The 11,913-nt window shown below is 36.1% G+C and overlaps 2 protein-coding genes across 4 annotated transcripts; one reads left to right on the top strand and one right to left on the bottom strand.

The window, feature by feature from the left end:
* Nucleotides 1-1,582: 1,582 nt before the first annotated feature.
* Nucleotides 1,583-4,083, bottom strand: LOC127794105 (clavaminate synthase-like protein At3g21360). The gene is made up of 3 exons (XM_052324999.1): nt 3,712-4,083; nt 2,542-2,795; nt 1,583-2,054 (listed from the first exon to the last, which is right to left on the bottom strand). The coding sequence occupies exons 1-3, from the start codon at nt 4,081-4,083 to the stop codon at nt 1,691-1,693; spliced, it is 990 nt and encodes a 329-aa protein (XP_052180959.1). The 3' UTR covers nt 1,583-1,690.
* Nucleotides 4,061-10,762, top strand: LOC127794104 (uncharacterized). Of its 3 annotated transcripts, none has more exons than XM_052324995.1 (5): nt 4,061-4,207; nt 6,096-6,382; nt 9,037-9,147; nt 9,234-10,170; nt 10,321-10,762. In XM_052324995.1, the coding sequence occupies exons 2-5, from the start codon at nt 6,161-6,163 to the stop codon at nt 10,596-10,598; spliced, it is 1,548 nt and encodes a 515-aa protein (XP_052180955.1). In that variant the 5' UTR covers nt 4,061-4,207; nt 6,096-6,160; the 3' UTR covers nt 10,599-10,762. The 3 variants fall into 3 exon arrangements, with proteins under 3 accessions (XP_052180955.1, XP_052180957.1, XP_052180956.1); XM_052324997.1 differs by adding an exon at nt 7,050-7,187 and having other exon boundaries at nt 9,037-10,170; XM_052324996.1 differs by having other exon boundaries at nt 4,062-4,207; nt 6,167-6,382.
* The last annotated feature ends 1,151 nt before the right edge of the window (nt 10,763-11,913 follow it).

Below are 11,913 nucleotides of genomic sequence, written 5' to 3'. Positions count from 1 at the left end.
CTAATGTCTCATTTGCAGATCTGCCTTTTGGGGGGTCGGCTACATTTATTTAAAATCTTTTAATCAAAACAAGTATGAATATTGAAAGAAAGCTCCTATAAAATTTATTTAAATATTTATTAATACGAATAGATAAATAGATCTAATTGAGGAGCCATTTAAATTCTAATTTACCATGAATCGTTTTTATTATGGATCTTATATCTGCATGCTTACCTAGCCAAACTCTTTTATCACATTTATGTGTTGAAAAGTAGGGTAGACTCAAGAGATTAGAGGGTTTTAGGCCATTATTAATTTAAGAGCCTGTAATAATTTTTTTTATTTTTAATTTTTTATAATTATTTTTCTCTTTTTCTTTTCAATTATTATTTAAAAATAAACAAATTTTAAACAACAAACTCTTTTTTGAATAACAAACAGGGTTGATTTTGAAAATTTTTTGAAGCCCTTTTTTTTGGGGGGGGGGGTAGGCTTAGGCCTCACTGGCCTTCCCTTTAGCCAGCCCTATCGAAAACTCTTTATTTTAAAATCTATCTATTATTGCTTAGTTTGGAAAAGTGATTTCATCGCTTATAAATTGTATTAATAACTTATAAGTTATTGAAAAAAGTTAGTAAAATGTTTAGACATTTAACATTTGAAGACAGCTACGTGGGGTCAACTTTTGTAAAAACTCTAATACTTTAAAAGCTGAGTTGATTTATTTATTTATGGATTTACTAGATTCTTCTTATTTCCAACCCATACCCCCATCTTCTTCATCCTTTGCAAAGCCATTACCCTCGCCGCCAGACCTTCTCTGACAGCCACAGTCGCGTCGTCTACTATAATCTCCCTCGTTGTCACCCCAACTGTCCTCATTATTCGTTGTCCGTTGTCCAGCACCCCAGCCATCGTCGCCTCCTTTCATGGTCGCTGTCACCCCTATCTGCCAATCCCGTTGCCTCCATCTGCCAATCTCATTACCTCTATTGTTCGTTCATTGTATGTATATATAGTTAAATATATATATGTTAACATATATATTATAAATATTAATGTATTTTATATTAATATATTTAATTTTTTGTATTAAAATTTAATATATTTTTTAATTTTATTCCTATTATTGAACAATATGTCTATTTTAATTTTTTGTCAAATTCTGATAGCTTATCAGTTTTTACAAACCAAATACATAAATATTCACTGACAACTTAAAGTATATTTACCCAAACACGTTATCAGTTTAAACGCTATCCTACTTAAACGCTATCAACTACTTAAACGCTATCCAATTTAAACGTTGCTAAAAAAAAAATTTAGCCAAACTAGCCATATGTTGAGTGCACAATGACCTGTGGGAAAGGAAAGAAGGGTGTCCTTGTGCACAAGAGAGTTGTTTTTCATAGAATGAATTCCCACAACTACCACTCATCTGAAAATTCCAGTAGAAGAGCAATGGGAGATCAAATTTTGGACATTATAAAAGCCTTCTTGTTACTCCAAGTTTGTAATTATTAATTATTAGTGATATTTCACACCATAAATAAGGGTTTGTACCTTAAACCACATGGAGAAACTGCCAGAAGGAATGGCATTCTTCGCATTAAAGCTAGTATATCTCAATTATTTATTTATGATGCGCAAAGCTTGACAAGCCAGAAGAGGTTCCGTGTACAAAATATTGGAAGATTGCATCCCCTTTTTACTTGCACAGTGAGGCTAATACCCGGCGAGGAGGGTCAAATGGCCTGCGAGCATGAAGAACAGCCCAGTTATCCAGCACCATAACATCACCCTTTTGCCAGGGAATTGCAACGCTTTCCTCCTCAAGGGTTCTAAGGCAATCGTGGATGATGTTTCCCGGCAAAGGCTTCCCGTCCCCGAAGGTGACGGCCTTCAGAGGATCGTTCCGCTTGTCTTCCCAGCCTGTGTAAGCAGCCACCATACTGTTGAACCATATCTTGCGTTGCCTGCTCTTGTCTACTTTAATGGCTGGGATTGGACCCATTATTGTCTTCACTCCGCCATCTTCTAGCCATTCCAGCTTCATCCCCAGCTTCACCGCCCTGCCATGTTTGTTTACTGTCAGTAACACTGCAACCTTGTGTTTCAATATATATGGGCTCATAATTTCAATGACGATAACAACAACAATAATCCTAAGCCTTAATAATAATCTCCTAGAACAATATCTAACCTAAATGATATCTGCTAAAATAACATCTTGTTCTTCTTATAGATGCTGCATTGCCTTCCTTATCCATCATGCATCATTTGATTGGTTACCAACAGAAAACTATGCTGGTCGAATAAATTAGATCCACAACCAAGACACCAAAGGAATGCAAGTGTTACTAAATTCTGACAAAAAACTTTTCCATATTTCTTCTCCCCTTCCAGGCTATGGATACTAAACTCTTAGCTGCAATTAGATTCACAATGTTTAGTATTTCTTCATTTTCCAAATTACTGGTATGTGTTTCAAAAACTTGAATAGTGCAAATATGTGAAAGTAAAATAATTAACTGTGATAAATGGATCAAACAGTCTTACCTTTCCTCTGCCACGCTCTTGTCTTTGGTCAAAAAGGTGGACCTCCATCCGCGACCAATTGGTGATGTAGGATCATCCTCTTCCCCCAAAACTCGAGTATAGATCAGTCCATGCTCCTCCAATTGTTCGACAAACTCTGGGTACTTCTCTTTCATTCTATCATACACTATGTGGCTAAGAACAATGGGGGTTTCTCCCCCCTTTCCTGGTTCTACTTCACAAAAGAAAAACAATTTGGACGGGAACTTGGGGACCTGTTAAGAATAGTCCCAGTAAGTGGCAAGCAAAGAATGGGAAATCCAACATAGTGAAAGTTACAAATTGGAATCTTATATCCAAGCTGGCATATAATTAAATTCACCCCTAATTCCTCTAAATCCGCCATGACTGTTACATAATACGTACTATGTATAAGTTTATACATGAGACTCATTGCCACATAACAGGAAATTCTTGTCCAGTATGCAGGACATCATTATCCAATCACCCTAAAATTTATGGAATCAACTGTGGCGCGTGAAAATGAATGGACAACTCGATGATAATAACTATTTGATCAAGTAAGGATACAGAAATCTTAACAGAGAAGGAGCAACAACAAATTCATTGACAGCATAGACCACCTTAGAGATATTTGACAATCTGGAACTCCAAACTCTATTAGAAGATATTAAATTCGGTTTAATTTAACAACAACTGAAGAGCATTGATGAAGCCATGAGAACAAAATGATTTTTAGCCGTTTTCTGGGTGCACGTCTATTCATCCTCTTCATAGTTAACGATTCGAGCTAAACAAGAGGAAACAAATATATAATTTAAAAACAAAAAACATAACGCCCATCATTTTCCTTATACTCAGTTCCTTCCTCTCTGTACTCTCTCTTTTAGTCAAGCGCCGATAGAATCAAAGAAGTAGTTTTTACATTCACGATAATGAATAAACATACATACATACGCAGACAAGAACATTACGTGGATTTGTCACCATTCACATCAACAAATAATTGAAAATTAATAATTTAATATTGCTGATTAGCCGGTATGCTTCAATAATTCAACAATAAAGTTCGGTATTAATCTAGAATATATTACAGAGAAATGGAAATAATCTCAAACGTAAAACCAAAAAGGAATTAAAAGGCCGATACGGCCAAGAAACCTAAGGTACCTGAGCCATTTCGTGGTGAAAGGGGATTTTCTGGTCAGGCGGAGACTCGTTGGCTGTGAAAACCCTGCCGACGACGTTGGTCCGAGGCGCCGCGCCACCGACGTAGGGCAACTCCTCGAAGCCGAAAGCTTCGACGACGTCGTTGAAGTCGGAGGCCGTCCCTATAGGAAATCCCCTGAGGAGAAGAGCCCCGCTCACGTGAAGCAGCGACTCAAGCCAGGGCTTCTGCGCTTTAATGGCCTCCTTCAGATCGGAGACGTCCTGGATTAAATTATTGCCGCTAGGATTTAGAGATAGGACTTGCGGGAATACGATCTCGTCGTAAGCCTTCTGCTGAGGGATTCTGATCTCCGTGAAGAAGCTTTCCGGCATGATTATGGTAAGGCCTTGGAGTCTCCCTGAAACTGGTTCTGATCTCTTCAACTGTGCAGGTATATATACACATAGGTGACGTGACGAGTGTGAAGGCTTCCCCTTGGACAATAAAAGCGTCCAGGTTCGTCCACTCAATTCATGTTTATCTTTTACCTCATTTAATCCAATTCCAACACGGAATATATATATAATAATATAATTATTATTAATTAATCTATTGTAATATTGCATGTGCGTTTAAAGTAATATTTTAATAATGACAGATCAATACTGTAATTTAGGAATAATAATAGTAATCTCTATCGCAGGAATACAATAGTGAGTTTTGTACATATCGGACCTAATCAATCCATTGCCATTTTCCTTCATCCTTTTTATTTTTATTCACTAAATTGCATTTAGACCCTTGGTGGTTTAGATTATTTACGATAGACTATTTATATTTTAAAAATAACACTAAAAGTTTCTATAATTTAAAGTTTTTCATCGGACACCTCCTCTATTAGTAATTCTGTTACTTAAGCCTTAATCAAACTAACTTAAATTAATTAAATGTTATAAAGTTTATAAAGTTAACTTGAAATAATTTATAAAGTTTGATAAAACTATTAAAAAATTAAAAACACATTCTAAATATAAGAACTGAAAAAATAAAAATGTTTTTATTTTATAATTCAACACCTAATTACCATGCATGTTAATATATTCAATAATTTCATATTATTTTAATAATAAGTTCATGAGTAATAGTATTCAGATCTTGACGATTGGAGGTTCCTTAATGAATTAATTTTTTACTTTAAATAAAAATTTGAAGGATAAATTGTAGTAACTGCCTCTGAAGTTTAATATAATTATAAAAATATTTTTTACATTTTAGAAATATCAATAATCTTCTTTGTTATTAAATAAGTGGACAAAATAATCATTTTACCCATCATTATTTCTTTTATCTCCTTTTTTTTATTTCTCTTTTATCTTATCTAAAAACTAAAAGGTCTAATAGCCTAATTTATCCTCAATTTTAGATTATTTTTTAATTTTATCTTATTTTAAGAATTATTTCAATTTAGTCTTTATATTTTAAGATTAATATTAATTTTATTCTTGATCCACCTGACATGTGACCCAACTGTCAAGGTTACAAGGTGACATGTTAATGTGTCTAATAATTGACATATCAATAAAATAACATCATTTTATCTTGTTTTTATTACAAATTATAAGGCAAAATAACGTGATTTTACCTTATTCATATTCTTTCAATTTTGTATGGAGCTAATAAGCTGATTTATCCCAAATTTTGGATTTTTTTATTTTTTCTCATTTTATAAATTATTTTAATTTGGTCCTCATACATGATTTGTAGCAAGAATAAAGTAAAATGATGTCATTTTGTTAATGTATTAATTATTTGACACATCAACATGCCATCTCATCACTACGTTAGCTAAGCCACACGCTAGGTTGATCGAGAATAAAACTAACATTAATTTTTTAAGTATGAGGATCAAATTAAAGTAATTTTTAAGATGAGATAAAATTAAAAAAAAATATCAAAAATTTAAGATAAATAGGTTATTAGCCCAAAATAAAAATAAAAACATTAAACGACCAACAATTGTTGATGGCCATTAAATTTGAACTATCACGAACCCAAAACTTCATCGATCAAATATAGATAAACGCATTTAAGTTCAAATTTAACTTAAATAAATCTTAAATAAACTTATATGAGTTTGTGAATTGAATCTTTTATATATTGTAAATCTAGGTGGTGGCCAAAGAAAGAGAGAAAAATAAATATAAGTATATTTTAATTATTTAAAAATCTTTAATTATGATTAATCAACTACAAGGAAGAAATTTAAGGGTATTTGCTATATTTTTTCAAATGTCAGGAATAATTGTTATAATTAACTTAAAACACAGGATACCATCTGTAATTATTTCAAAATTTAAAAGACAATAGAGTTTTTTGTTTTCTAATAAAGTATTATTTTATATAGGGAATTCTTTCTTTAAATAACGGGTCCAAGTGCCCAGCAGAGCCAGTAAATAAAATTCAAATCAAATGCAGAGAGAAGAGCCTAGTTACCGTTGGGGAAGCGATTGGACGATGCCGAAGAACGAAATGAGATCGAAATCCACGAGGAGGCCGCTGAGAGACGTTTCAAATGGCGTGCGGCCCTCCAAATCGGTGAAGAACAAAGCACCCTCTGATAACGCCAACGATAGCGCCCTCTTCGACCGTCTCCTTCTCATCCACTCCAATCTATCCTCTCTCGTTCATCAGGTAATTTGTTTCGTCTTTATCAAACACAGATACTTAAAGTTGGAAGGGTTAAGGTTCGTTCATCCTCTAATCGGACTCTGTTCGGGGGAAATGAAAACCCTAGACTCATAAGAAACCCAATATGATATCCTTACGTGGTTATTATTTTATTTTATTTATTTTTCTGGCTTCATTTTCTCATTTTGCCTCGGTCAAATCCTATTTTACACAATTTCTTTCTTGTATCCCAAGATTCACAACTCGAGGTATCTCCGTCCATGAGTGATGAGCTACTACGGAGTGTTTTAGATAAATGCTTTGCTTTTGCTTGGCTACTATTATTTCTTCTCTTGTTCTGGGGTACCGAGAAGAATTCTTCTGTTTATTATTCTCTTGAACCATGGTTTCAGGTTGTACGTTAACTACATTTATGTATTAGCCACCGCATGTTTCATTTTGGACTTCATCAAATATACACGTATATTTATCAATACATATATATGGGTTACATGAAGTGTGTAATTTCAAACATTACAATGGGAGTATAGAAAGTTAAATGGGAGATTACTTTGGCTCATGAGCCTATGGCGTCATATATCTTCTGAGACCAGCGTACATAATTGGCATATGCCTCTCCTAGATAGAACTTATGCTCTTGCATATCAATGGTGTTCTTTCTTGCATTTAGATTTGAGTTGTGCTGGAGCTGGTGGTTGGAGGAGTGGAGGGGCTTGTGCATGGTGGTTCATAGAGTTGCTGGTGGTTGGCAGGGGAGGATGTGCTTTGGGCTTGGGCAGGCATTGGAGGTGTCAGAGAATGGCTGTTGGTTCTGCCCTCTTCCTTTCATCTCTCTATCACATCTCTTATTTTGCATGGCAATGTGATTGTGGGAATTCCTGTTATGGCACTCAAACAAGATGCGGGAGCGGCAATGACCACCATTGTCATTATAAAATTAGATGGCCAAGCCGAACAAGGGAATGTAATTGGATTTGGGAATAATGGGCACAAATCCAGCCCCATTCCCTTCTACCAAATGTGACCTGAATTTCCTGTTGTGTAAATTATTGTGGCTGCCCTAGAACATGTCGCTATGTTTGGAAAGCATAAGAACACTAAAATAAAGATGCAGTTGCACTTTGATCCAAACTGCCAGGATAGGTTCATTTTTGCAGCACAAAAATTTATGCAATCATTGAGGCAATATGTTAGAAACTACAGATAAGTAAGCAAGGTTTGACATGGTGACAAGGGAGATAATTTTAGCTGAACTGAATTCACAGCCTTTGATGCTAAAAAAACTGGAAGCTGGTCATTTGATATGTGTTTGTACCTCCTCCTTGCTTGCCATGTGGAAGCAACTTTCTAATAAAGGTGTTGGGGCCATTATTCACGTGTCAGCCTTGTCATAAAGAGCATGCGAAGGATTAATTGCATGATATAACATGACTCACCCATATGTAGTTCAAATATAGTCTGTGTTTGAATGAGTGGGCTGTCAACTGAGCCAAGATCCTTGAGTCTGGCTTGCCTAATCTCTCCCAATGTAACTTCCAACTCTGGATCGCCTCTTGAGTAGACTTTCTAACCTTGTCTTTTTGGGTTCTCTCCACAAATACTTGTGATGGCCTTGGGTAAGAGCCATAGCGAATCACATCTTGGATTTTATTTTATATTTTTATGTTAAAAGCCTGTTTTTCTTATATGTAGGATAGTCAGAGTAGCACCTATTAAAAATAAGATATGCTAGCTGTGACTAAAATGGTTTGAACATGTGAGAAAAGAAGACCACTGGATGCATTTGTGGGACAAATAAATGGAATGGAGCAGCTTGTAGCAAAAAGGTAAAGGAATTCTAAAGAAAACATAGTTGGGAAACCCTTAGACATAATATTGGATATAATGACCGAACAAAAGATATAGCCATTGATAAAGATTGTTGGCGAGAGAACTCATATTACTGACCCCATCTTGTGATTATTGTTGTAAGCCTGTTTTCCCATGACCAGATGTGACTTTTGCTTAAAACTTTTTAATCATCAATTTGTCACATGCTTTTCTGGTATCCTACACTTGCAACAGGGGCTTGCTATCTCCACAGCTACTTTGGGTGGAGTTGCAGCAGCCTCTTCACATCAGTTGGACCACCATTTTAGAGAGATTTCAATGCAGCTTCAGCAATAGTTCTCCCTTGATTTTAGGGTTTAGGGCTTGCTATCTCCACAGCTACTTTGGGTGGAGTTGCAGCAGCCTCTTCACATCAGTTGGACCACCATTTTAGAGAGATTTCAATGCAGCGTCAGCAATAGTTCTCCCTTGATTTTAGGCATTCTGTTACAAGTTCCAAAGTTCTGTTTGACTTGTACTTCTCCATTTTTATTGTAATTTGAATTCCATTTTATGCTTCATTTTCCCTCTTCATTCCCTTCTTTTGTATCTCACGATGGTGATTATGGTTCTTAAGATCATTTTCTCACATATTCTTTAATGAATTAGAATTAATTCTATTTGAAAATGCTTCACTATTTTTCTCACTTAGTCTTTAAAAGATAAGTTCAGTCTTTCCTTTAATCTGTTTTAGCTAGCGTTTTCAAATTATTTCCCTCTGCTTCCAGGATAAGTATAACTTACTTCAATTTGTGGGTATATAATGTGTTAATTGATACATACTGCAGATTGATGGATTTGTTGTGGAAGCACTCAAGGTTAAAGTAACAAACAGAAAGGCAAGGCATGAAATAGAATCTTTCACACAAGTTTTATCTGAAGTTGAGTCTTCTTTGAAGGTTGACACTCTAGTTAATTTCTGTTAGCATACTGTGTTTATGTTCTTCTGTTGTGCATCATGGACATTGTGTGCTGTCAATTGCAGCCATGGGCTCCCAGATTACAGAAAGCTCTCTCCAGTCACTCTATTGGTCCCACGAATCAGTTGGGACATTCTCTTTTGAGTAGCACTGCCGCTCCTACAAATGAAAATGACATAGTGTGGAGTCCTGAACAAACCAAACTTGATTCGCTGGTCTCTCCCTCACCACTAGTGTCCTGGCGTGTTGACTGTACTGATGAGGGTGTTAGACAACTTTTCCTGCTCACGCCTCTGCCAAGGTCAAAAGCATTTTCATCCAAAATTCATGGTTCATCCAAACCAGTAATCGAAAATATGACTTCCAATGTTACTGTTGAGCCACCACCCCTTAATGCTAATTCTGGGGATGCAAATGATGGTCCGGTTGAAGGTCAAGGGGTGAAGCAAACCCCAAGCAAAGTCTCTGATGCTATTGTGACTAAAGGGGAAAGCAGTCCAGCACATGGGCTTAAATCTCCACCAAAGTTTTTAAGAAATGATTGTTCTGTGCTTGTTATGACGCCATGCTTGAAAATGTCACCGCCTAGATCTTGTGTATTGCTCGAACCTATATCTGGTCAAGTTCACAAGCATAATCATAAGGTCTGGAAATCAACCCCATTTCCTGTTGGAATTCAGGATCTTACTGAGTCTCAAACTTCTGAGTCCTCCGGCAGTGAAATAACTGAGAATTTGGCTTTGAAGTACCCAGAACTATTTGGGATACAACATCATAAATTGCAGATTGGAAGGAAGGCCATAGAAGCATCACCGGATTGGTTAATGTCACCTCCTAAAACTTGTGTTCTATTGGAGCCACCTGATGAGAAATCACTGACCAATGGTACTAGCAATTGTCAGTTATCAGCTACCACCTGTGTCCAGAATCAGCAGATTTCTTTCGCAAAACAAAATGATGTTCAAAGCCATCATTATTTAACCAGGAGATCCTACAATGAAGGTATTATGCTTTTTTTTTATATATATAACTGCAGACGATAAGGTTCCCCGCCCAATTAGAATAAGGCTTGTGATTGTTATTGTATCTGTTGAAGATGACAATGATCATGATTTCAACTGATTAATTATTGTTAACATTTTTTTACTTCAGGACCTGTTGGTAGCTTAGCACTAATTGAGAGCACCCCCACATGGAAGGGGCCCAAAAGCACCATTCAAACTAAGAAGCATCCTGGAGAGAACACTTTAAAGAAAGAGCTATGGACAAGGTTTGATGCTGCTTCTACTAATGGAATACGTTTTAATGTCTCTGTTCTGCAAGAGACCACCCGGAAAGGATTTCTTGACAGATTGGAGGAGGTTTCTTGTGATGAGAAGTCCCCCTGTGAGAATTTTGAGATGATTAATGACTTCTGCATAAAATTTTAGCTTTAGGTGGTGATGTGCTGTTGTAGATTCGTGGGAGGTGTTTTGGGGGCTTTTGTTGTATCTTTACTTCACACCGCCCCCTGAAAAAGCAAAAGAAAATATTTGAGTTCTCTTGATTGAAACTTTTTGATAGTGTAATGAACTAATAATAACAAATTATAGGCTGACTTGGCTCAATAGTAGAATGATCAGGATCTTGTGGAATCTATCAAAAGTTGAAAGATGTCCAATCACAATAGAAAGTTGCCTCAGATTGTGTTTGGGAATAGTTTTTCATGAAGTATATGAATATATGAGCATTGCAAGATGCATAGAATATAGGGTAGCATTAAATAACAAGAGCACAAGTACGGGTGAGAGAGGTGATCCTTAATAGTGGGGAGGTTTTACCTTACAATTGAGGAAATATGGTCACATTAGGTCTACATGTGGTTCATCCTCATCATTAGAGAGATGGCTTGACCATAGATGTAATATGAATTGCTCTTTCGAATCTTATTAAAGATGAAGTAAAGCAAACTTCATTATCATCTTGAAATTTTCTATTGGCATCCAAATGTAATCTTTAGTAGCCACCTTAATATAGCATGTATATCAAGGGGCGTGCGCATGGTTGCGTTAGCTAGTCACATTAGTAATAAAGTGTTTAGATACTTATATGTGAGAGTGATTAGTGATGATGCAATGGCCGGTCACCTCTTTCTACCTCAGATAGAGTACGTACAATGGTGGCAGAGACTTGCTCCCCCAGTTTTACTCTGATGCTTAAGTCAGATTACCAGATCAAAAACGAGTTTTAGGTATGCAATTCAGAACTTTTTTTTGAGGAAGAAAGAGTTTGATCCCCTATCTCTTTTTGGCCTTTCCTCTTTTATCCTCTTGCTAAGGTGAGGATTCTTTTCAAATCACCGGGATTATCCTCCCGTTCTTCCCAAAATCCTATTGATATGAATTCTATAATTGCAACCGCCTCCAAGGAGTTTGAGGTAATTCCTATCTCCATGATCCTCGACGGGATGATCGATCCCGAGGAATTCGGAGAGTCTTCATCAAGTAACAAACCAGCTAGTGTGGTGATATGCATTTGCCATGTGTCCCCTCTAGACCCGAGTAGAATGACTTCAATGGAGTATCTCTTTGGCAGACATGGCATTGCTGCCAATGGCTATATTTCCGAGATATTGGAGTAATTATGAAGCCGATGGTATTTTCCCTTATCAATTAGATATAAGGTTGATTGATAAGCATATTTAAGGTGTACTCCCTTTAATAAGATATTAATGATATATAATTTTTGCTTTTGGTTTTGTATTTT

The sequence above is a fragment of the Diospyros lotus genome, chromosome 2, assembly GCF_014633365.1.
Source record: "Diospyros lotus cultivar Yz01 chromosome 2, ASM1463336v1, whole genome shotgun sequence".
NCBI classification, from domain to species: domain Eukaryota; kingdom Viridiplantae; phylum Streptophyta; class Magnoliopsida; order Ericales; family Ebenaceae; genus Diospyros; species Diospyros lotus.
The sequence above is the reverse complement of the archived record's forward strand: the minus strand, read 5'-3'. Positions and strand labels throughout refer to the sequence as shown.

Coding starts and splice junctions, on each gene's coding strand:
- LOC127794105 (XM_052324999.1), bottom strand. CDS start 4,083: ATGCCGGAAAGCTTCTTCACGGAGATCAGAATCCCTCAGCAGAAGGCT. Junction 2,796..3,711: donor TTCACCACGAAATGGCTCAG/GTACCTTAGGTT, acceptor TATTCTTAACAG/GTCCCCAAGTTCCCGTCCAA. Junction 2,055..2,541: donor AAGAGCGTGGCAGAGGAAAG/GTAAGACTGTTT, acceptor CAAACATGGCAG/GGCGGTGAAGCTGGGGATGA.
- LOC127794104 (XM_052324995.1), top strand. CDS start 6,161: ATGCAGAGAGAAGAGCCTAGTTACCGTTGGGGAAGCGATTGGACGATG. Junction 6,383..9,036: donor TATCCTCTCTCGTTCATCAG/GTAATTTGTTTC, acceptor TACATACTGCAG/ATTGATGGATTTGTTGTGGA. Junction 10,171..10,320: donor CAGGAGATCCTACAATGAAG/GTATTATGCTTT, acceptor TTTTTACTTCAG/GACCTGTTGGTAGCTTAGCA.